Below are 26,264 nucleotides of genomic sequence, written 5' to 3'. Positions count from 1 at the left end.
CGTTTGACAAAGTACCTCATGAAAGACTCCAGAGGACATTGGAGAGTCATGGGATAGGAGGTAGTGTTCTATTGTGGATTAAAAACTGGCTAAAAGATAGAAAACCCAGAGTAGGGTTAAATGGTCATTATTCTCGATGGAGAAGGGTAGGTAGTGGGGTTCCCCAGGGGTCTGTGCTGGGACCGCTGCCTTTTAACATATTTATAAATGACCTAGAGATGGGAGTAACTAGTAAGGTAATTAAATTTGATGACACAAAGTTATTAAATCGCGGGAGGATTGTGAAAAATTACAAGAGGACCTTACGAGACTGGGCATCTAAATGGCTCATGACATTTAATGTGCGCAAGTGCAAAGTGATGCATGTGGGAAAGAGGAAGCCGAATTATAGCTACGTCATGCAAGGTTCCAGATTAGGAGTCACGGACCAAGAAAGGGATCTAGGTGTCTTCATTGATGATACGTTGAAACCTTCTGCTCAGTGTGCTGCTGTGTTTAAGAAAACAAATAGAATGTTAGGTATTATTAGAAAAGGAATGGAAAACAAAACTGAGGATGTTATAATGCATATGTATCAATCTATGGTGCAACCGCACCTCGAATATTGTGTTCAATTTTGGTTGCAGCATCTCAAAAAAGATATAGTGGAATTAGAAAAGATGCAGAGTAGGGCAATGAAAATGATAAAGGGGATGGGACGACTTCCCTATGAGGAAAGGTTAAAGCGGCTAGGGCTCTTCAGCTTGGAGAAAAGGTGGCTGAGGGAAGATATGAGTGGAGTTAAATGGGTAGATGTGAAGCGTCTGTTCACGCTTTCCAAAAATACTAGGACTTGGGAGCATGCGATGAAGCTACAATGTAGTAAATTTAAAACAAATCGCAGAAAATTTTTCTTCACTCAACATGTAATTAAACTCTGGAATTCGTTGCCAGAGAATGTGGTAAAGGCAGTTAGCTGAGTGGAGTTTAAAAAAAGGTTTGGACGGCTTCCTAAAGGAAAAATCCATAGACGATTAATAAAGAGACTTGGGGAAAATCCACTATCTCTGGGATAAGCATTATAAAATATTTTGTACTTTTTTGGGATCTTGCCAGGTATTTGTGATCTGGATTGGCCAACTGTTGGAAACAGGATGCTGGGCTTGATGGACCTTTGGTCTTTCTCAGTATGGCAATACTTATGTAGGGGGGAGTGAGGCAGTGCTGAGTCTTGGGGGGGGGGGTGTGGAGGGAATGGGGCAGTGAAAGCCTGGGTACTGTTCTCACATCACAGGGGTAAGGGGATGGGGCAAGGCTGAGTGGGGGGGGGGGGCAGTGAAAGCCACATCACTGGGGTAAATAAGGGGGAATGGGCTGTGCTGAATCTGGGGGCTCTCGTCCTGCTTTGCCCCCTGCATCTGCCGCTTTTCTCTTCGGTCCTGAGGAGTTGCCCTCTCTCTCTTCAGTCGTGGTGGGTCCGAGAGGGGAAAGTGCTACAGTCCAGGCTGCAGTAAGTTTGCGTAGGAGGTTTCCGATTACAGGGGCGGAGGGACTGGGAGGGAAAAGGAAGAATTTCTTTGTTCCTCACTTCGAGCCAAACAGCTTAAGTGCTCGGTCAGGGCTGACTGAGTCATGTGATCTGTCCCAAAATCGTGGCGACTGACTGGCTGTTCCTCCGGCTTTTGTGTGCTCTGAGCTCCAGGATCGCCCGGATCTGCCCCGACCACCTCTGCTGGGTAAGTGCGAAACAGCTGCTTTAACTTGTGAAACTCTCTCCCTCCTCCCCAGGGGTCTCTCCGGCCGGAGCTTGGCACCCACCACCTGGTACCTGGCAGGAGAGTTATGCTGTGCGAGTCAGGGCAGGAGGTTTGGAAACGTGGCAGTAAGTTGGGGTGGGGGGAGGAGAGAGGATCAGGCTCTGTAGAGAGGCAGTGCGGGATGTATGCGCTTTGGAATTAAGTGTACGGATAAATGCAAGGAAAAAAGGACGGGGTGCGAGAAGAGAGAGAGAGATTATAGCCTCAGGAGGGATAGTTGGGTGGGGGGACGAGTCACTGTAATCCTCTAGGGGAGGTTGGGAATGGGGAAAGCAACAGTAGCTATGCGCCTACAGAGGGATGGGGAGCGATTGTATGTATAAATTGGTGGGGTTGGGGAGTAAGTTTATTTTTCAGTGTGGGGGAGATGGGGTTCGGGAGTAGTTATGAGTTGGGGGGGGGGGGGGTTGGAGAGCGAGTGTGTTTATGATTGCCACCCCCTAAGGCCGGCCCTGATGGGGAGCCAGTGTATATGAGTGGGGGGGGGGGGGGGTAGAGAACGAGTGTATTTATGTGTGGGGGAGGCGATTGTATAATATGAGTGGGGGTGGATGGGGAGCGAGTGTACTAAGTTATGTGCCTAAAGGGAATAGGGAGTGTAGTAAGCCGTATAAGGTGTGGGGGGGTATCCTGGTGGAAACCCCGAGGACTGGGTTGAAATCCTCTGAGCAAAGCACGTGGGAGGAAGCAGAGTGAGTGTACCTGGGTGGGTCGTTTAAAGTTTGGGTGCTAGGGAGTGAGTTTCAGAAAGGATTAGTGGAGGGAAAGCGTTCATATCTGCCATTTATTTTGCTTGGAGCCATATATCCACCTTCAGCTGTCCGTGCTGTATTCGCACGTTAACACCTGCGCAGGGCTTTGGTGAAGAGATCTGCTGCTTGTCCCGGGACAGGAGGTAGACTGAGTATTCTGTCCCAGGACAGAGCTGTCTGTCGTGGGGACCGGGAGTACAGCAGATCTTTCCCTGCATTTGAATTTCTTTGCCCTTGGGGAGTGGGAGGGAGGCATTTCTGGCTTTTACCTAGGGATGGGGGTGGACGTTTTCTCGAGGAGGGTTTCATCCTAATCAGGGTTGGCATATGCTGAGAGTTGGGGAGGGAGGGTCTCTCTCCCTACACTTAGATCTGTGTGATGAGGGTGGGGGTGTTTAGGCATCAGCTTTTTGGGGCAGTGCATTTCTGTCAGTTGTCAGATCAGTGAAGCCCAAAATGCTGCCCCATCCCTCCCCAACTGCCTCTCAGTTTATTTTTCCACTCCCCTTCCTGGGTGATTGTTTCAACTACCACACAAAGAGACCAAGCCAAAAAGAAATAAAAAGGTACATACATTTTTTTATGAATTAATAAGCAATCAAACTGTACATTTTAATAATTTTTGAAACAAAATAAAAGCTGACATGTTTGATGGAGCCTACATAAGGGGGTACAAGCAACAAGGGTGTGGGTGAGTCCAGAACCACCTTTTCAAACTGTGAACATTTTCCATAGGGTCCAAATTGCCCTCCGTATTGAAAAGTAAAGGAATTGTGCCATGCCGGTGGAATGAGTTGGCCTATGAGACCAATCGATATTATCAAGTTGTCTATCCAGGTCCTTAAGCCAAACATCTTGAATACCAAGTAAATGTGGAAATAGAATAAGTTCAGAACTTTATATAATTCCAACATTAATTTACCTTTGGGAAATATAGAAACACCGAAATCATATAAATCAGATTATTTTGATAAAGAAGTTAGATCAATATTACTTTTTTTTGATAGCGTGTGTTAACTGTAAACATTCAGATGTTTGGTTGGGAGATAAGTCATACTTACAAACTAAAACTTCATCAAATAGAATAAAAGCCTGGCCAAATAGGAGTTAATTTAATGATCAAATATTTATTTGTTACCGTAACTTCCATGATATAGTTTTCTTTTCTATTCTCATAGCTTTATCAATTTACAAAAGAGCAAAATTTGTATCTTTGATTCATTTATGTGATAAAGATATTATAATAAGCAAAGAGGTAGGTGTTGGTGAAATTAGATCCCTTTCAACATGTAGCCATAGAGGGATATTATGATCTGTAGAAGTTAATAACCCCATATATACCAAATTTAGCTAATGATGTAATGTGATAGTGGTAAAAATCTGGAAACCCTAAATCACCATTCAATCTAGAGCCTTTGAGAGTTTTCAAAGAGATTCTTGGGGCTCTGTTATTCCTTAGAGATTTTGTTAATTTACATTCATTGCTTTTATAGAATGACTTTTAACTTAATTAATTAATTTATTTATTTGTTGCATTTGTATCCCACATTTCCCCACCTATTTGCAGACTCAGTGTGGCTTACAATAATACATCATGGCAAGCGTCATTCAAGAGTAGATAAACAATTGGTTGCATACAAAAAACAAGTATAGCGTAATGGATATAAACAATTCAGTAAATCAGAAACAGTCAGACTATCTAGTAAGTAATGATGCACTGGAATTCCTATTATTGATTATTATGGTAAGTCTTATTAAAAAGAAAAGTCTTTAGTGGTATTTGAAAGTTGATTAGGTCGTGAATAGTTTTCAGATCAAGTGGTAATGCATTCCACAGCTGCGTGCCAATGTAGGAAAAGCAGGACGCATGTACTAGTTTGTATTTTAGACCTTTACAACTAGGGAAATTAAGTCCCAGGAATGTACGTGATGATCGTTTACAAATCAATAAGGTCTGACATGTAGGTAATCCAGGTAACATCGTTAATATGTAGTTAATTTGAAGAGTATGCATCATCTTTATGGTGTCCAGTCTGCCCCTCCATGAAAGACGTAGTGGAGACCAATTAAATTAGTGATTTTAGTTGTGTTAAGTTCAGTAGTTTGTATGGGGGTTTTTGTTTAACCATATCTATCTATATATATAAAGGCACTTTGAAGCCTCAAGCCGGAAACTTGAGGTGCCCGAGATATCCGGTTTGGCCTGCAGGCTCCAGTCACTGTAGCTCCGCCCTCGCGTCAAAACGCGATGATGTTGAGGGCGGGGCGGCCCTCGCAACCACGTCACTGAGGGACGAACAGAGGAAGAGGAGAGGTGTGCAACTCGGAACGGAGGCACGGAGGGGGTGTCTGCAACTCGGGAGGGAGGACAGGGGGGGGGGGATTACCCTGCTAGCGCCCGTTTCATTTTTTCCAGAAACGGGCATTTCTTACTAGTTCCTAAATATTTTAGTTGAACTGCATAGTCTTTACAGCAAACTCTTGACAGATACCAATTTGCCTTAAGATCAAACTGTACTTTTAGGCAGCCAGAATCACAGATGGTGATTTATTTTTACTTGGTTTGTGTTTGCGTTTTGGTTGGCGGGAGCAAAGCTGTGTGGGTCACTTCACACTGAGTCACCACTACCCAGGCAAAAGGAATTAAGACCTGCACAGGACCTCCAAAGTGGATTTGATTCAGCTGTTCATGCCATTATGTGATGGGGACAGGTCTGTTTCTTGCAGTGATATTACTAATTTGTGCTGTTTCAGCATCCTTAAGTACATAAGTATTGCCATATTGGGACAGACCGAAGGTCCATCAAGCCCAGTATCCTGTTTCCAACAGTGGTCAATCCAGGTCACAAGTACCTGGCAAGATCCCAAAACAGTGCAATAAGTTTTATGCTGCTTATTCTAGAAACAAGCAGTGGATTTTCCCCAAGTCCATTTTAATAATGGCCTATGGACTTTTATTTTAGGAAGCTAGCCAAACCTTTTTTAAACCCCGCTAAGCTAACTGCCTTTACTACATTCTCTGGCAATGAATACCAGAGTTTAATCACACGTTGAATGAATATATTTTCTCTGATTCATTTTAAATGTACTACTTTGTAGCTTAATTGCATGCCCCCTAGTCTTAGTATTTTTGGAAAGAGTAAACAAGCGATTCACATCTACCCGTTCCATTCCACTCATTGTTTTATAGACCTCTATCATATCTCCCCTCAGCTGTCTTTTCTCCAAGCTAAAGAGCCCTAGTCGCTTTAGCCTATCCTCATAGGGAAGTCATTCCATCCCCTTTATCATTTTCGTTGCCCTTCTCTGTACCTTTTCTAATTCCACTATATCTTTTTTTTTAATGCGGTAACCAGAATTGCACACAATATTCAAGGTGCAATTCACTGGCTCCCTATCTGTTTACGCATTCAATTCAAACTTCTCGTATTAACCTATAAATGCATTCACTCTGCTGCTCCCCAGTACCTCTCCACTCTTGTCTCTCCCTACACCCCCCCCCCTCGAGTACTCCGTTCTGTAGATAAATCTCTCTTATCTGTCCCCTTCTCCTCTACTGCTAATTCCAGACTGCGTTCCTTTTATCTTGCTGCACCTCATGCCTAGAATAGACTTTCTGAGCATGTACGTCTAGCCCCGTTTTTGGCCGTTTTCAAGTCCAAACTTAAAGCCCACCTCTTTACCACTGCTTTTGACTCCTAACCACTACTCACGTGCCCTGTCCTTTTATCCTCACCTCTTTATTCCCTTAGCCTTAATTGTTCTGTCTGTTTACCTGTCTTATCTAGATTGTAAACTCTTTGAGCAGGGACTGTCTTTTTTTGTTTATGGTGTACAGCGCTGCGTATGCCTTGTAGCTTTATAGAAATGGTAAGTAGTAGTAGTGCAATAGCACCATGGAGTGATATAAAGGCATTATAACATCCTCATTTTTGTTTTCCATTCCTTTCCTAATAATAATACCTAACATTCTATTTGCTTTCTTAGGGGGGAAATGGGACTTGATATACCGCCTTTGTGTGGTATTTTCAACTACATTCAAAGTGGTTTACCTATATTCAGGTACTTATTTTGTACCAGGGGCAATGGAGGGTTAAGTGACTTGCCCAGAGTCACAAGGAGCTGCAGTGGGAATGGAACTCAGTTCCCCAGGATCAAAGTCCACTGCACTAACCACTAGGCTACTCCTCCACTACGCACACTGAGCAGAGGGTTTCAGTGTGACACCTAGATCCCTTTCCTGGTCAGTGACTCCTAATGTAGAACCCTGAATTACATAGCTATAATTTGGGTTCCTCTTTCCCACGTGCATCACAGTTGCTCACATTAAACGTCATCTAGCATTTGGATACCCAGTCTCCCAGTCTCGTAATTTTTCACAATCCTTGCAATTTAATAACTTTGTGTCGTCAGCAAATTTAATTACCTCGCTAGTTACTCCCATCTCTAAATCATTTATAAATATGTTAAAAAGCAATGGTCCCAGCACAGACTCCCCACTGTCTACCCTTATTCATTGAGAATACTGCTTTTATACTTCACTGTAAGGACAGTAAGGTCTCATTTTTCTTTCCTAACAAAGTTCAATTTCTGCAAGAGCAGAACTGGAAAAAGTTACATCCAGGACTCCTGTAATGAAATGTCACACACTGAATTTTCTCATGCTATCTCCCTGGCAAGAGGGCAGCAGAGTTTCTGGATGATTTGCCAGACATGGCGACACTCACATTGTTAATCTAAGGTAGAATGCAATCTAAGATTCATGCAGTGGTGTAAACCCAGGCCTGAATCAACCCTGTCCAGCAAATCAGAATCCAGGTGGCAGCTTGAGGTGCACTCCATCTTTACCCCTCTAACAATCCTCTCTGCTTATTCTAGGCTTTACCCCTCACTCCCCCCCATATAAGGATGCTCTGTGCTTATCCCAAGCTTTACCCCTCACTCACTCCCCCAATAAAGGGATCTGCTGTACATATCCCAGGCCTTATCCCTCACTCCCCCCCATTTTAAGGATCCTCTGTGCTTATCCCAGACTTTACCCCTCCCCATAAGGATCCTCGGTGCATATCCCAGGCTTTACACCTCACTACCCCCACAGCTAAGGATCCTCTGTACATATCCCAGGCTTTATCCCTCTCTCCCCTCCCCACAGCTATGTTTCTTCTGTGCATATCCCATTTTTTACCCCTCATCCCTCCCCACGTTACGGATCTTCTGTGCATATTCCAGGTATTACCCTGCACACCCCCCACAGCTAAGGATCCTCGGTGCTAATCTCTGGCTTTACCCCTCACTCCCCTTACTAAAGATTCTCTGTGCTTATCCCATGAATTACCCCTTACAGGTAATGCTCAGGCCCTTGGGCTCCTTTATTGTATTTCAATGTCATGTATGAATAAAGAAAGAAGTTCCCAGTTTTAGGAGGGTTCGGAGGTGATGATATAAGTCTGAGGGAGGAAGCGTGCTTTTCACAAGGGTGGAGAAGGATTATTAAAATGGGGGCTTTGAGAGGAATGGCTGCGGAATCAGAACAGTGTTTGTGAATCTGATGGCAGTTGGGAGGTTCTGTTCTCAGGTTCTCCATGGTTCGGGAAGGTAGGGACCTCTCTTTTGCTATGCGGGAGTGTGTTTCCCCGGGTTTTTAAAGAGAACACTCAGTTGAGTGGTATCCAGGAGGGTGCGGGGGCCCCTGTGTGAGAGGTTAGAAGCCTGGCTCTACAACGCTGTTCAGCAAAATGATTTTGAAGAGGAATATAATAGACCAGGGGTAGGCAGCTCCGGTCCTCGAGAGCCGCAGGCAGGTCAGGTTTTCAGGATATTGTGGATATCCTGAAAACCTGACCTGCCTGCGGCTCTCGAGGACCGGAGTTGCCTACCCCTGTAATAGACCATTATGCAGTTTTCCTGATGTTGAAGAAGAAACATCCACAGTGGGTGGTTCAGATTTCCGTTTCTGTTGAGGTTGGTTTGTTTGTGGACTTTGTGAATTTTTATTTCTGGTCTTGTGACTCCCTTTTCCTGTTGAGACTGCTCCAAGCAGAATCAAACAATTACATTGTTATAAAAAAACACAGAAACAGTGAAAAATCATAAGGAAAGTAAAATAATTCAATAGCCCATCTAACTTATACAGATTAATTTCTATTAAGTTCTCTTAGAGGGGCTGTGCCACGCTGAGCCTCCAAACCACAAGGTGATTTAGGAAGAACATCAGAACAGTCACCACAGCTGCTTTCTGGGAGTCAGTCAGTCCCATTTATTTCCTCTCGGATCAAGGCCTTTTGCGCAGCAAGGATGGGAGGGAATGTTAGTGCAGTATTTGAAATAGGTCCCACTGCTGGAAGGTGTCCCTGTATCCCCCTCGGGATGCTCCTGCCTGAAAGAAAAAGATAGGAAGACCTTCAGCCTCCCCACCCCACCTCAGCCCCTTTGGTGCACTACCCCTGGCTCTCTCCTGTTCTTAGTGCTACCTCTTTAGGGGGACTGAAAGCGAAGCTGCATGTACCTTGTCACCACTGCAAAGTGCTGGCAGGCAGAGCATTTCACTCAGTCGCTGAGCGGGAAATGGAGCAGCAACCCATTGTCATTACTTCCCCAGTTGGTAAATGATTTCTGTACTGTCTTCCACTCATGCATGACATTTAAGTATCCATTATCCCAGCCCTTCTCTCCTCTCCTGTTCATGCTAGTGTTTAGTTATATAGGGAAGGAATCATATATGTGTGTGTGGTGAGGGGAAGGAGCAAATTGGTCAGTTGATATCAAAGTGGCCAACTCAAGAGTTATATTCAAATCCTGCCTAAAAACTCACTTTTGAGATTGCATTATAGGGAAGTAGTTAAAATAAGTGTTCCTGTGTGTGTACTTTATTGATTAGACTACACTGTAAGCTCCTTGGAGCAGGAACTGTCTGTTTAGTGTGATCTGTAGTAGTACCTGGAGTCAGGTGGGTGGGGAATCTGTGCAACAGGGTCAGCTGGGCTGATGAATTTTCTTAGGCTGCTTTGATCTGTAGTAGGAGAGTGTGAGGCTCTTAGATGCTGGGCAAAGAGTACAGTAGTCCATCCTGGGGAGGGCAGTTCGCTGTACCAGTTTCTTTAAATCACAGCAAAAGCGTTTTGACAGTAAAAAAGATGATTTACTAAACAAAAGTTCAAGCAAAAGGCTGAAATCTGTCTGAGGGAGGAAGAGAAGGAAAGCGTTGGCATCGGTTCTGGGAGAGGGGGTCTGTCTCTTCCCAGAGTGACTAGTTGTGCTTTGGGGATTTCCAGCTCTCTCTTTGTCTATTTGTAAGTTGTAGGCAGTGGCATAAACTGCACCCAAGCAGACCCTGCATTGGAGGATAGCAGTGAAGGACTGTACTGCTGTTTAGTTTCTGTGTAGGGATTGTAGCAGTCCTGTTTGTTTCCCATAGAAGGTGTACTGGTATTATAGGGCCTGTTACTATATTTACAGTGCTCTCTTTTCATATGTAGGGTTTGTTCTTTTCAAATCCTGAGTGTTGATACTGTTATGGGACGGCATATTCAGTGTTTTTTGTACGATTTTGCGCTGTACCAAAACAGGGTAGTCATTGGAGGGAATTTGTGTTGCTGTTAATTGGATCTAGAACTTAATTGAAGGGGTCATTGGAGGGAAAGGGAATGGTAGAGGTAGAAAATGACACAGGAACAAAGTTTGTCCCCGTGCCTTTCTCTAGGGAGAGGGACCCAGTGGGCTCATTTGCCTAGGGCTCACCAAAGAGTCAGTGTTGCCCTGGTATTAGGTGTTGCAATCATGTAACCCCAGTATTGGGGAAAATTGCATTGGCTACCAATTCTGGCCTAGTGGTTAGGGTGATGGACTTTGGTCCTGGGGAACTGAGTTTGATTCCCACCTCAGACAGCTCCTTGTGACTCTGGGCAAGTCACTTAACCCTCCATTGCCCCATGTAAGCCGCATTGAGCCTGCCATGAGTGGGAAAGCGCGGGGTACAAATGTAAAAAAAAAAATTAATTTTAAGAAAAATTTTGCAGTACTTGTCTTGGTGTTTAAAGCCTTGCAAAGTTTGATACCAGTGTATTTAACATTAAGTCTATGTCCTTGTACTCTCTCTTGTGTCCTTGCCTTATCTGAAGAACTTTCTTGGCTTTCCTGAAGTTGCTTCGCTTTATGGAACGCTTTGCCTCAGTAGGTGCATTTGGTAAAGAACTTTTCATTTATTCTGCAAATGAGTTAAAGATCTTGTTATTCTCCCAAGCAGAACTTAGTTCTTAGGCAGAGATGCAGACATTTTCCCACGAGAACAGCAATAGTTCACTATAATTATGGGTTCTTGGTTTCAGTGATTTTACTGTAGCGATGCACAGAGTCTGTGAAAGAAAGGGGCTCTGAGCTGCAGCAATGCCTGCTTCTTAAAGCTGCCAACCCTTAGAGCACCACAGAGGTGTTGATCTGTTCAGCACAACATAGCATCTTAGCAAATGATATTAGGTAAGACCTAAATGGCACATCCAGTCTGCCCCATAACTCAATTTGAGTTAACACTGGACTTTGTATTTCCCTTGGTCCCCATACAGGTTTAAGGTAAAGCGTACAAGATAAGAACGTAACATAAGAACATAAGCATTGCCATACTGGTACAGACCAAAGGTCCATCAAGCCCAGTATCTGTTTCCAACAGTGGCCAATCCAGGTCACAAGTACCTGGCAAGATCCTAAAACAGTACAATACATTTTATGCTGCTTATTCTAGAAATAAGCAGTGGATTTTCCCAAGACCATCTTAATAATGGCTTATAAAGTTCTAGGAAATTATACAAACCGTTTTTAAATCCTGCTTAGCTAACTGCTTTTACTACATTCTCTGGCAAATAATTCCAGGGTTTAATCACGTTAAGTGAAGAAATATTTTCTCCAATTTGTTTTAAATTTACTACTTAGTAGCGTCATTGCATGTGCCCAAGTCCTAGTATTTTTGGAAGAAGTAAACAAGTGATTCATGTCTACCCATTCCACTCATTATTTTATATACCTCTGTCATATCTCGCCTGTCTTTTCTCCAAGCTGAAGTGTCCTAACCACTTTAGCCTTTCCTCATAGGGAAGTGTTGTCCTATCCCCTTTATCATTTTTGTTGCCGTTCTCTGTATCTTTTCGAAAGGTTTTTCAGTCTTATCCTGATTATTGTAGTTCTGTGGATATTGTTGCTACCAGTTTTGTAGTACAAAAAAAAGTCACTGGGATAACGTGGGGTGTATATGGAGTGACTCTCCAACTAAAAGGGTTGCATAATGCATTGACTGTCTATCATTTAGTATATAGTTTCAAAGTGTGGTGGTCATTTTGGCTGTCCTCTGGCATTGAAGCAGACTATTCCCATGGTGTCACTGCATTGACCTGCCCCCCCCCCCCCCCTTCCAAGACCAAAGGACACTCCCAACTGACCCCTATAAGACAGCGCTGCGTACATCTAGTAGCACTAAAGAAATGATAAGTAGTAGTAACAAAGAGAGTATAGTTTTGTTTTGAAGCAGGGTGTCTAAACGGTTGGTTCAAGGTGACCCAAGAGCCTCTATAAAATTGCCTGAGGGCTCCCAGCATAGTCCTTTTGCTCTCTGAGGCAAGAGTAAGGTAGGGGACAGGGAGTCTGTTACTAAAGTGGATAAGCCAGGGTTTGTACATGTTAATTTTTGCTGTCAAGAAAGGCAGTGGGCTAAACGTGTGTGTGTGTGTGTGTGTGGGGGGGGGGGGGGGGGTCTGGAGTTATCATTTGCCCAGCGTTTACTCCCCAGGGCACATATAGCAGGCCACTGCTTCACATGCAGTTTTAGATAGGGGAGGGGGGATCCTGATGCCCCCTGGTAGTAATAGTAGTAGTATTGCCAGTGGATCCCACCCAAGAACCTGGTGGGAGCTGGGAGCAGCTCCTGCAAAGTGCGGACATTGTCGTTTTATATTAAGTAGATGGGTTTTTATGGGGAGGAAGACGGATGTAGTGAATTAGAAACCAGACAGAAAAAAAAAACCCCACAGCTGCTCATGCCTCCAGCCCCACAAGGGAATAAATGACGTTAGTTGTTCTGCACTCGCTCGGAGATGCGCACGAGCGGCATAGACCCGCCGCCGCGCGCGCAATCTCTTCGCTCTTCCCGCGCTTACAGGAACGGTCGACCGTTAGAAAAGGCGCCAACCCGCTGCGGCCGTGACGTCATCGCTTTGTTTGCCCGGGCCGGTCTATTGAGGAGGAGGAGGAGCTGTGTGTACCGATGCCAAACATCACATCACAGTGATGATAATATAAAATGAAGCGTGTAGAAAATGAACTGATCAGTCTAGTAAATTAAAAAAGCTAAGGACACGAATCGCATGAAGAAACTGTGTATAAGAGCTAACATCTAAAAATATAACTCGAACATCGATTAAATAGTACTAATTCAAAATGAGGTAAAGGATACAAGTATCACATAGTGAAATGTTTGAAAAATGAAACTAAGAAGTTGAAAAAGAAAAATACAAAGACAATGTGAAAATATATTTTTTATTTTTGTTGTTAATCTTTAATGAAGCAAAACCTTGTACATCTTAAACAGGCTCAGCTATTGATTTTCACGAAAACAATAGAAATCAAACAAAATAAAACATGGAAAAGAAAATAAGATGATACCTTTTTTATTGGACATAACTTAATACATTTCTTGATTAGCTTTCGAAGGTTGCCCTTCTTCGTCAGATCGGAAGTAAGCAACAAAGTGCGGACACTAACCACCTCCTAAAACAACTCTGCCATTGTGCATCACAAAACTCCATAGCTCTACTTACAAGCAATTCTCAAGACACCCCATCTGCATGGCATTCGTTCACACGCAGCTCTCTTAAGCAGCCCAAGTGTGCAACCAAGATAAATTTAGTTTCCACATCTAGCCAACTCTAATCCCAATTTTATTAAGAGCGGTTCATAGTTACGCTAGTAAAGTCTAGAATGGGCACCTGTTATTTGAACCTCAGTTGCCAGAGAATGTAGAAAAGGCGGTTTAGCAGGGTTTGGATAGTTTCCTAAAGGAAAAGTCCATAGACCATTATTAAAGTGGTCCTCTTGGAAACAGGATGCTGGGCTTGATGGACCTTCGATCTGGCCCAGTATGGCAACACTTACGTTCTTGTGATTTTATGCTGCTTATCCGAGAAATAAGCAGTGAGTTTTCCCAAGTCCATGAACTTTTAGGAAGTTATAAACCCCTCTAAGGTAACTGCCTTTACCACATTCTGTGGCATAGAATTCCAGAATTTAATTATAAGTTGAGTGAAGAAATATTTTCTCCGATTTGTTTTAAATTTACTACTTTGTAACTTCATTGCATGCCCCCCCCCCCCCCCCCCCCTAGTCCTTGTATTATTGGAAACAGTAAACAAGCGATTCACATCTACCTGTTCCACTCCACTCATTTTATAGACCTATATTTACCTCAACCCTATTTGTTTGAATCTTATCTTCCCTATCCTAATACAACATTTTGTACTTATCCCGTACCGGAATTGGTGAATGCCTTCACGATATCATGTAAGCCACATTGAGCCTGCAAATATGTGGGAAAATGTGGGATACAAATGTAACAAATAAATAAATATAAAAATCTCCCCTCAGCTGTCTTTTCTCCAAGCTGAAGAGCCCTAGCCGCTTCAGCTTTTCCTGATAGGGAAGTCATCCCTTCCCTTTTATAATTTTCGTAGCCCTTCTCTGTACCTTTTCTAATTCCACTCTATCTTTTTTGAGATACAGTGACCAGAATTGCACACCAGTATTCAAGATGTGATCGCGCCATGGAGCGATACAAAGATTATAGCATCCTCATTTTTGTTTTCCATTCCTTTCCTAATAATACCTAACATTCTATTTGCTTTCTTAGCCACCAATGCACATTGAGCACAGGGTTTCAATGTATCATCAAATATGACACCTAGAACCTTTTCTTGGGTGTTGACTCCTAATGTGAGATCTTGCATCATGTTGCTATAGTTTGGGTTTCTCTTTCCCACATGCATCATTTTGCATTTGCTCACTCTTATTAGCTAGTGATGAGCAATACAGATTACATGGAATAAAAATATTTATTCACATAGGTAAGTTCATCTGAAACAAAGTTTTAGGACAGATTTAAAAACCTTTAAACTTATCTCCTAATGTAAACACTTAGGAAAGTTAATCTGAACAGAAGTCAGATATCAGCACACATGCCCTAGTGGCAAAAGCCACCTGTAAACCCAACTTTTATTGTGATCATAGAACTTAAGCGCTACCCTTGACAAATAATCATTGAATAAGAGAAGCTTTTGGTTGTCATAGAACATGTGGTCCACCTTCCCATAGGCTCTTAAAATAGCTTCCTTCTCAACCCAGTTAAGTAATCGAACAATAATTGTGTGGGGCCTGGTTTCCGTGTCTCAGCATACTCAAATCTTGTGGGCTCTCTTGCAGCTGAAAGAGGATGCAGTGCAATCCAGGCTGAGGTGCGTGAGGAGCCATGTGCTAAAGAACTTATACAGTTCGTTACCAGAGACTGTATCAGGAGCCCCACCACTCGCAGGTTCTTCTTACGGGCTCTGTATTCCTGCTCTTCTAGCCGGTCATGCAGCTCTGCTGTCTCCCTCTGCATGGCTCCCAGCTGATCCTTCACTCCCACAGCCTCATCCTCTCACTCCGCTACATGGCGTTCCACGTCTGTGAGCCTGTGGAAGCGAGAGTCAAATTTTTAATTGATCTTATCAACCGCCGATTGCAGGTTGTTTAGGCGGTATTCCAGCACTGCTGTTACAGTCCGGGAAATTTCTTAGGCCCACTCCATTGCTGGCATGATGACCATCACGGTTCCCTCTGGGCATACTGCATTCCAGTCACACTAAACATGCTTTGCCTCCTCCCGGAGTGCTTCAAACACTGCTCCAATGGTATATTTTCTATAGAAATCCCCCTGTAGATAGTGTATTTAGCAGATCATTGTAGGTCTTCCACGGAGCTCAGGCCTTCCACGGCTTGGTAGGAGAAAGGCATCACGTGACCCACTAAAGAGTCTAGACAATCCATTTTCAACTGGGGTTCTAAATACATCCCCAGATTACAAACTTATTTGTATTGAGGTTTCAGTTTCCATCAGATAAGGAAGACAAAGCAACATCTTTTCCCACCAAAGAAACTTGAGTTAAGTTTCAATATATGAAATTCTAGCCATCCTGCTCGTCTGCTACTGTGGTATACAACTGCATAGAATCAGTAAGCAAATCATAGTCCCATGGGTATGAATCAGATCAGCCAACGGGAGATATACAAATTAAAAAGAAATGGGATAGAATTGATACTTGAGGTAACTCACAAACCAGAGGTTTTGGGGCTGAATAGTTCTGCCTCTGTTTCATCATCAACAAATTCAAATCTCTCATTTCATAATGTAGCTGTGACTACTTTCAATGGCAAAATGTTCTATATTTTCACCTTAGAGTAAACATTTCCTTTCCTTGGAAGATGTGAGATGTATTATTGTCCTTTGCTTTATATGAAGTGTAATTAAAATACCCCTTAAATGTCCTGTCTCAATAAATAGCCCCGATTTGGACAGTCTTTCAGGATATGGAAACCTCTGTGTACCCTTTTTAAGCTTCATGGTTGTACTTTGCATTTCTAACATTTGGAGATCCTAAATACAATCCATATACTCCAGTTGTGCTGTACTACTACAATGGATCCACAGAAGCTTAGCGAAGATTGGGTGGCAGAGGCGGGGCTAGTGGTTGGGAGGCGGGGCTAGTGCTGGGCAGACTTCTACGGTCTGTTACCTGAAAATGGCAGAAACAAATCAAGGTAAGGTATACACAAAAAGTAGCACATATGAGTTTATCTTGTTGGGCAGACTGGATGGATTGTACAGGTCTTTCTCTGCCGTCATCTACTATGTTCTTATCATTTGTATTGTGCTACTAGACGTACACAGCACTATACACTAAACACATGAGAGACAGTCCCTGCTCGGCAGAGCTTACAATCTAATCAAGACAGGGAGGGATTACGGAATTCCTTATGGTGGGAATGATTAAAACAGACATGGGTACTGAACAAGAGAATAGGAGTTAAGAGTTAAGCAGCCTAAAAAATATGGGCTTTTAGTCTAGATTTGAGTATGGTCAGAGACGGAGCATGATGTACTGACTCGGAAAGTCTATTCCAGGCATACGGTGCAGCAATATAAAAGGAATAGAGTCTACTACTACTACTACTATTTAGCATTTCTATAGCGCCACAAAGCATACGCAGCGCTGCACAAACATAGAAGAAAGACAGTCCCTGCTCAAAGAGCTTACAATCTAATAGACAAAAAATAAATAAAGTAAGCAAATCAAATCAATTAATGTGAACGGGAAGGAAGAGAGGAGGGTAGGTGGAGGCGAGTGGTTACAAGTGGTTACGAGTCAAAAGCAATGTTAAAGAGGCGGGCTTTCAGTCTAGATTTAAAGGTGGCCAAGGATGGGGCAAGACGTAGGGGCTCAGGAAGTTTATTCCAGGCGTAGGGTGCAGCGAGACAAAAGGCGCGAAGTCTGGAGTTGGCAGTAGTGGAGAAGGGAACAGATAAGAAGGATTTATCCATGGAGCGGAGTGCACAGGAAGGGGTGTAGGGATGGACGAGTGTGGAGAGATACTGGGGAGCAGCAGAGTGAGTACATTTATAGGTTAGTAGAAGAAGTTTGAACAGGATGCGAAAACGGATAGGGAGCCAGTGAAGTGTCTTGAGGAGAGGGGTAGTATGAGTAAAGCGACCCTGGCGGAAGATGAGACGGGCAGCAGAGTTTTGAACCGACTGGAGAGGGGAGAGGTGACTAAGTGGGAGGCCAGCAAGAAGCAGATTGCAGTAGTCTAAACGAGAGGTGACAAGGGTGTGGATGAGGGTTTTGGTAGAGTGCTCGGAAAGAAAGGGGCGGATTTTACGGATGTTGTAAAGAAAGAAACGACAGGTCTTGGCAATCTGCTGGATATGAGCAGAGAAGGAGAGTCTGGAGTTTGCACTGAAGGAGAAAGGTACAATAAGAGATATTTACTTGATGAATGGCGTTCCCGGGGAGAAATGTAGGGAGAGGTAAGAGTGGAGAGGTACTGATGTGCTGCATAGTAAATGCACTTGTAAGTCAATAAGAAGAGTTTGAACTGTATGCAGAAATAGGGAGCCAATGAAGTGAGTGTAACGACAATGGCAGAATATAAGTCATATGACATAATTTTTAATGGATAGAAGGGAAGAGAGATGGTTTAGTGGGAGACCTGTGAGAAGCAAGTTGCATACTCTAAGCATGAGATAATAAGATTGTGATTAAGGGTTTTGGTAGCATGCTCAGAAAGGAAGGGACACATTTTGGTGATACAGAGGAAGAATTGACAAATTTTAGCAGTCTGTTGGATTTGTGCAAAGAAAAAGAGAGAGAGGAGTCAAAGTATACCACCTTTCTGTGGTTTTTGCAACAACATTCAAAGCAATTTACGTGGCGGGGCATAATCGAACGGGGGCGCCCATCTCTAAGGGTGCCCATCTCCGGGGATGGCCCCGGGAAGGGGCAGAGCCAACCGTATTATCGAACAAGATGGGCGTCCATCTTTCGTTTCGATAATATGGTCAGGGCCAGCCAAATCTCAACATTTACTGTAGGTCAACCTAGAGACGGTGGACCTAAATGTTGAGATCGCCGGACTTAGAGATGGCCGACCTCGGTTTTCGCCGATAATGGAAACCGAGGCCGGCCATCTCAAAAACGACCAAATCCAAGCCATTTGGTCGTGGGAGGAGCCAGCATTCCTAGTGCACTGATCCCCCCTCACATGCCAGGACACCAACCCGGCACCCTAGGGGGCACTGCAGTGGACTTCAGAAATTGCTCGTGATATTTCAGATCATATATGATCGACTGAAAGTTTATTGATCTAGAAAAGATTTTTTGTATCCAAAATCACTAGACCCCTGACGCAGGTCGTAAGGCCGAAACACGACTTGTGTCGGGTCGTTATTTTATTTGAATAAAGACCTTGTTCAAGAACACCATCTGAGAGGGGAGTTTTTTTGATCCACTGTCTGCTTGCCTTTCTTTTTTCATGTGGAGAGTTCACCTTCTGTAGGTGTAAACATCATGGAACCAAACAAGCTTTTAGCAGTGATTAGATGGCAACACCAGTAATTGGGAAGCGAAGCCAGTGCTGGGCAGACTCCTACGGTCTGTGCACTAATTGTAGCTGGACAGATTCAGCTTCAGTAACTGGAGAACAGGGCCAGTGCCTGGCAGACTTCTATGGTCTGTGCCCTGAAAATGACAAGGACAAATCAAGATCAAGTATACGTATCATAGCTTATACTATGAGTTTATCTTGTTGGGTTGACAGGATGGACCATACAGGTCTTAATCTGCCATTCTCTACTATGTTACTAGATAAGGCAGAACCTGCAGGTAGAGTTTGGGGCCCCCTCCCAAATTGCTGTCCTGGACCTCAACATGCCAAACAGTGGTCCTTTCAACAGGATCCCAAAGAATAGATCCATTCCTTGTTGCTTATACCTTAAGATAAACATTGGCTTTCCCAATTCTACAGGGCTAATAATGGTTTATGGATAGTTCCTCCAGAAACTTGTCTAAATCTTTTAAACCCAGCTATGCCAACTGTATTAACTACATATTCCAGCATTAAATTCCACAGCTTGATTCATTGATTGAAAGCATAATTTCTTGTATTTACATAGTAAATGTCATCAGATAAAGTCTTGCACAGTCCATCCTGCCCAACAGGGTGACCAGAATTGAGTGTGCACAGGTTCCACTTCTTCACGATTAAATGCTAGTATACTTAGGAGCTCATTTTCAAAACAGAAAAGTATAAAAAAAAAAGCAGCAGATGGACTTTTTTGTCAAAATTGCTATTCTGAAAACACATTTTAAGACATTTATCTACGCAGTTTGTCTTCAGTGCATCCAAATCACAAGGGGACATGTTGGAGTGGGATTTTGGCGCTTCCAGAACTTGGATGTTCTTCTGCCATAATGGAACAAAGCAAAAATGCCCAAGGCTAAAAATTAGACATTTTGGTCTAGACTTGTTTCAGTCATGACTAAATCACAAAAAGGTGCCCTAAATGACCACTGGAGGATTTAAGGCATGACCCCCTCCCCCCCCCCCCCCTAAATGACCACTGGAGGATTTAAGGCATGACCCCCTCCCCCCCCCCCCCCCCCCCCCAAAGATGTGAAAGAAACGATGCATACCAGCCTCTATGACAGTGTCAGACAGTTATGGCCAGGCCTATTAGAGCAGCAAGCAGGTCCCTGGAATAGCCTAGTGGTCGGTGCACTGTACAGAAAAGGACCCAGGCCCATATGTGACTCTAATTGTTACACTTGTGGTGGAAAGTGTGAGCCCTCAAAAAAACCTACAGCACCCACACATAGATGACATCTGAAGCTATAATGGCTATTGTAGTATTGTACAGTTGGGTACAGTAGGATTTTGGTGGGTTTTGAGGGCTCCCTATACATAATTCCAGGAATAACATTTATAGAATGTTTGTATGTTTGGGAAGCTTGCCAGGTGCCCTTGGCCTGGATTGGCCGCTGTCGGGGACAGGATGCTGGGCTCAATGGACCCTTGGTGTTTTCCGAATGTGGCATTACTTATGTACTTATTATAGGAGAGGATAACAGTGAGATTTGTACCTGGAACCTTTTATGTGAAGTCCACTGTGGTGCCCCCTACTCTGCTGGAATGTCTGTGTTGCCTGTCTACTAATGCTGTCCCACACCCCAATTTATCCCAATGGCTTGTTTTTGTGTGTTTTTTCCCTTGGGGTTTTTTTTGTTTGTTTTTTTTTTTTTCCTTCAAAAATGGTCACCAGAAAGATGCACTGAGCACAAAACGTCTAGAAAATGGGCATTTTCAAAGCAAAAAGACAGATCTTTTTCTGGTTTGAAAATCGCTATGTTTGCCACTATCCTTTTCTATGTAGTGAATCTCTGTTGTTATTCTACACATTTGTGATTTCTATCACTGCTTTTCTCTTCACAATCTCCTTGGGAGGGCATTCCAGGCATCCATCATCCTTTCTGTGAAAAAGTAACCTGCACCCTCAACTCATAACCTCTGGTTCTACTGCTTCCCTGTCTCTGAAAAAGATTATTTTGCATATTAATACCTTTTAAGTATTTGTCTGTATCATATCTTCCCATTCCTCCTTTCCTCTAGGGTATACATATTGAGGTCTTCAAGTCTCATACATCTTTTGGCACAAGAACCCCAAATTGCCTAAATTGCTATCTTACTCAAGATTTGATGAACTTCTTTCAGATCCCCTCAGCTGTCTCTTCTCCAAACTGTATCTTTTTGGTGATGGGGTGGTGAGAGTTGTGCATGATATTCAAGGTGTGGTTGCAGCATGGAGCGATGGGAAGCCATTGCAATATTCTCTCCTTATTTTACACCTGCTTTTTGACTGCCACTGCATGCTGAGTTGAGGATTTCAACATATTGTCCACAATGACTCCAAGATGCTTTTCTTGAGTGGTGACTCTGAACATGAAATCTGGTATTGTATACCCGGAGCAAAACTCCACTGAGCTGTAGTTCTGCATTCTGCAACTTTCCCACTGGTGCCTCCGTCCAGCCTGCTTTGCCACCACCAATAAGAAGAGACAGTAGTCTGGGAGCAATTTTGCACCTGTCCATATTTCTGTCATGTTCAGTCACAGTGTTCACTTGTTCAAAACCCTTATTTTATCATTCTCACTTTAATATTCCCTTATCTCTTGTTTGTCCTGTTTGTCCTAATTAGATTGTAAGCTCTGTTGAGCAGGGACTGTCTCTTCATGTTCAAGTGTACAGCGCTGCGTACGTCTAGTAGCGCTGTAGAAATGATAAGTAGTAGTTAGGGAAGGTGAGCCCTTGGGCTGTGATGAGATTGGCTCTACCTGTGCGGTGTAGAAGCTGCGTAGGCCCTCATAGGCAGATGTTGACGGGGCCACCTGATAAGTCCGGGAGCTGGAGAAGGCAGGACCAGACTTGAACCTGACTGAAGTGTAGGACTAGGCAGTGCCTAGCAGACTGGCTGGAACACAACAGGGTGTTCTAGAGGTTGGCTCTTAAAAGAGCCCTTTGGGGCTGGCCCTATGGAGTTGAGACCAGGGAGTAGCTGGAACCAGGGGCGTAGATGCTGTGGGGCCATGGGGGCCTGGGCCCCCGTAAATTTGGCCCTGGATCCCCCTACCGATGCCCCTCTCAACCCCCGCCATTACCGTCTGTACCTTTGCTGGCAGGGGACCCCAACCCCCACCAGCCTAAGTCTTGTTCCTGCGTTTGGTTTCTTCTGAGTCTGACGTCCTGCTGCACGTACAACGTGCAGGGCTTCGTTCTGTGATTCTGACGTCCTGCACGTTGTACGTGCAGCAGGATGTCAGACTCAGAAGAAACCAAACGCAGGAACAAGACTTCGGCTGGTGGGGGGTTGGGTCCCCCGCCAGCAAAGGTACAGACGGCGACGGATGGCGGGCGGGCAGGTCGAGGGGGGGTCAAACTTGTTGGAGGTGGTGCTGGCGGCAGCAGGGGGTGTCGGCGATGGCGGCGGGGGGGGCTAAAATGTGCCCCCTCACCTCAGCTCTTGCCCCCCCTACCGCTGAAGTCCAGATACGCCCCTGGCTGGAACAGCAAGTCTGGAGACAGGAAGTAGCAGAGCTGGAAACAGGAACGAGCTGGGCCGGAGGCAGGGACTGGCCAGATAACAAACACTGGAGAAGCACGACTCTGGAAGTCTGTTGCCAAAGCACTGGGAGAGTGTAGAGTACTTTCTTATATATCCCTAGGCAGGTACTGAGGTCATCTGCCAGTGCCCCATCTAGAGCTAGAAAAGGGACGTGCAGCAACCAAGTAAAGACTCCTAAGATTCTTAGGCATGGCATGCTGAAGGACCAGGTGATGAGCTTGACATACTCAACTCCCACAGGCTGTGTTTTCACTGACTTGTAACTGAGAGGGGGGGGTGCTTCTTTTTGTTTGTATATGTGTGTATACAGGTGTTCACATGTTCCCAAGAACTGTAAGGAATACAGGTTGCGATGTGTGTGTGTGTGTGTGGGGGGGGGGGGGGGGGGTTGGTTCTGTAAGAGCTGTAGGTTTCTATGTGTTCCACAATACTTGTATATGAACGAGTGTGCATGTTCAGGTTCTACAGCACCATGGTGGTGTCACATACATCACCGTGTTTCACAGGCCTAAGGGGTGAGAAGAAAGGCAAACATTACATGGAAAACACCATCCTATATGACATGACACAGTCTCCCCACTGTCCCCAAAATCTCTGACCCCGCCAGAGTCTGTGAAGGGAAGAAGCTCTGTCCTCCTAAAATGTGGATGCTGAGTTCTCCTCCCTTCTTCAAATCTATGATGACTTAGGACCAGGGTGCAGAGAAAAAAATATTATGAGAAGGGAAGAACGCTTACTGCATGAAGGGCAAGTCTTTCTGCCTGGATTCCAGCAGACCTTCCCTTCTTCAGGAGAGAGAGAGAGCCCCAGCACAGTTGGCTCCCTCTTTTTCCTGTGCAAAGTTCAGGCGGTTCTGCTCAGATGCAATACTGTTGGACTCGGGGCTGCTGCTGCGCAACGGCTGTGCAGTCTCTGGGGGTGGGTTTAGGTGGAATGCCAGGTCTAGATGCTCTTGTGTCATCTTCAGGTGTTTGAGCAATCGGCCCAACTCATGCTTAAGGGTTGCTGTGTGTTGAGGAGTTGTAAGTTGCAGTGTGTGTGTGTGCGCGCTCAGGTTCTACAGCACTGTAATGGTCACGGGTTGCTCTTTGTGTGAGGGGTTGCGGGTTGCACTGTGTATGTGTGTGTCTGCTTATGTTCCATGGCATGGATTTATATAGATGGATTATTCATATACTGTAGAAATAATCTAGAACATAATTGCCCTCTCACTCCAAGAAGTTAAATTGTTATTAGTAGAATGCACTGCGTTGATTTTGGTCCATGTGGGGAAGTCAGTAATTCCGGTATTAATTTTCAGCCTTAATGCATAGGTTGAAAAATAAATTGCCGCATTTCTGGCTTCTGTAACTAACATATGGTTCATTTCCCTACCCCTAATCTTTTGTTTGCTGGATGTTGGGCTATATACTGTGGTTTGCTTTGCCTTAGGTCACACTGTAATAAATATAAGTGAATAATTTCCATTTTTCTGTCTCTTGATCACCAGTGACTGCTTCACGGCACCAGAATGAGCTGGAGTTTCCTTACCCGCCTCTTGGAGGAAATTAATAACCATTCCACCTTTGTGGGCAAGGTCTGGCTGACGATGCTAATTATTTTCCGCATTGTGCTGACGGCAGTGGGCGGAGAATCCATATACTACGATGAACAGAGCAAGTTTGTCTGCAACACGCAGCAACCCGGGTGTGAGAACGTGTGCTATGATGCCTTTGCACCTCTCTCCCATGTTCGCTTCTGGGTCTTCCAGATCATCATGATCACCACCCCCTCCATCATGTATCTGGGCTTTGCCATGCACAGGATCTCCCACATGCCCGAGTACCAAAAACGTCGGCAAGAGAAGAAGCATCAGAGCAGAAAGAAGCCACAGCGAATGCCGGTGGTTCATCGTGGCGCTGTGCGTGACTATGAGGAAGCGGAGGACAACGGTGAGGAAGACCCAATGATCTTTGAGGAGATTGAGCCAGAGAAGGAGAAAGCAGATGAGGAAGGCCGGAAGCACGATGGGCGGCGCCGCATTAAACAGGATGGGTTAATGAAAGTTTATGTGCTGCAGCTCCTGTTCCGCTCAGCGTTGGAGGTGGCCTTTCTCTTTGGGCAGTACATCTTATATGGCTTTGAAGTAGCTCCTTCCTATGTATGTACTCGCAGCCCTTGCCCACACACAGTGGACTGCTTCGTGTCCAGGCCCACAGAGAAGTCCATCTTCCTTATCATTATGTATGTGGTCAGCGGACTTTGCCTTCTGCTCAATATCTGTGAACTCTTCCACCTGGGCATTGGAGGTATCCGGGATGTGCTGAGCAAGAGGTCGCATCGACAGAGTTTCCACGATGCATCTGCAGAGCACCAATACTCCAAGAAGACCCCCAGTGCCCCCCCGCATTACCATTCTGTACAGAAGAAGGGAAAGATTCCCAGTGACAAGCTGGCATATGGGGAAAACCTGGCCAACGGGACTGCAGAACACTTTGCTTTGCAAGATCTCCACCCCCAGCATGAGTTGGACCGACTGCGCAAACAACTGAAGATGACACAAGAGCATCTAGAGCTGGCATTCCACCTAAACCCACCCCCAGAGAATGCACAGCCGTTGCGCAGCAGCAGCCCTGAGTCCAACAGTATTGCAGCTGAGCAGAACCGCCTGAACTTTGCACAGGAAAAGGAGGGAGCCGTCTCTGAGAAGTCAGGTGAGCCAGTAGTTACTAGGGCTCTTTCAGCTTTCTGCCCTTCTCGTAATATTTTTTTCTCTCACCCTGGTCATCTTAGATTTGAAGGAGGGAGGAGACCCCAGCATCCACGTTTTAAGAGGGCAGAGCTTCTTCCCTTAACAGACTCTGAGTCTCGATGCTGCTTGAGATGGGGTTAAGGGTCAGAGATTAGCGTTTCCCTCAGCCAAGGGAATGAAGCGAGTAACACTGTTTGAAAAATCATTGGCTTTCCAAGCAGCAAGGCTTTGGAAGGATCTTGCTAAGTTTTATTCATTTCCTCAATTGAATATCTTTCATTTAGAAGGAAGATCAAGAAATTTATTTTACAAGAGAGTTGGTAGTTTTGTGTCAGGTTTATGCAATTTCCAGAAGTTGTTCTGACTTCTCGATCTTTGTGACCTGCTTAGAACTGTAAGGTGATAATGGGATATAAGTTAGAAATGTAATGTAAAAGATTTTGGGGACAGAGGGGTGACTGTGTCATGTCATATAGCATAGCATGGTTGGTGTTTGGCAGCTAATGTTCGCCTGTCTCTTCTCATCCCTTAGGCCTGTGAAGCACAGTGATCTATGTGAGATGGTACGCACAGTAACTGGAATACTCTTCATGCATCATTTGTGAACTCGCTGCAATAATTATCCTGGAAAGAACCACTGGAAGCAATGCTAAAAGACCTAAGATTCCTGGGGAGGGAAGGGGTTGGGGACTAGGGAGAGGGGATTGAAGTCTGCATTTTCTATACTGCTGAATTTTGGAGAGACAGAGCCTCTCCTGGGATCCTATGAGTAAGAAATACTCAGCTTTTCTTTTTACATTTTTAAAAGGGAATTGTACCTTTAACTTGAAATTGTGCTGTAAGGAGCCAGTCTCACAGTGTTTACTACATTCCAGGTGCCCATGGTTCGTCCAGGGCTGCCAATGGTACTGTGTTGGGAAAAGCCAGACAAGAATAACCTAGCACCGCTAGGACTCGCTGATTGAAAGCATTACATTACCAGTGCCACAGTGCCTTACCAAAAGCCAAGCCGTGGAGGGTGCCAGACACCAAGGATTACAGCCATATATAGTAGACATGCCCACGTTTGCAGTAAAAGTGGCAGCTGCCCGTTTACATCCTCTGCTTTGTACCTTTCGCAGGGATTTCTAGTCATTCCTGGAAAAGAAATGCTTTTCCCTAATGTTGACGCTAGGCAGCAGGGTGTGAATGTAGGTTTCTGAGTCTAGTGTACACATTTGCTGGGAGGCAGAGCCCATGAA

The 26,264-nt window shown here is 44.6% G+C and overlaps 1 protein-coding gene across 1 annotated transcript; it reads left to right on the top strand.

Annotated features, from left to right (window-relative positions):
* The first annotated feature begins 1,587 nt into the window (after window positions 1-1,587).
* On the top strand, window positions 1,588-25,687 carry LOC115474531 (gap junction gamma-1 protein-like). Its single transcript, XM_030210029.1, has 3 exons — window positions 1,588-1,715; window positions 23,782-24,985; window positions 25,556-25,687. Exons 2-3 carry the CDS (start codon window positions 23,803-23,805, stop codon window positions 25,561-25,563), a joined length of 1,191 nt encoding a protein of 396 aa, XP_030065889.1. The 5' UTR covers window positions 1,588-1,715; window positions 23,782-23,802; the 3' UTR covers window positions 25,564-25,687.
* The last annotated feature ends 577 nt before the right edge of the window (window positions 25,688-26,264 follow it).

The sequence above is a fragment of the Microcaecilia unicolor genome, chromosome 7, assembly GCF_901765095.1.
Source record: "Microcaecilia unicolor chromosome 7, aMicUni1.1, whole genome shotgun sequence".
Classification (NCBI taxonomy): domain Eukaryota; kingdom Metazoa; phylum Chordata; class Amphibia; order Gymnophiona; family Siphonopidae; genus Microcaecilia; species Microcaecilia unicolor.
Note: the sequence above shows the minus strand (reverse complement) of the source record. Positions and strands in the feature narration are given on the sequence as shown.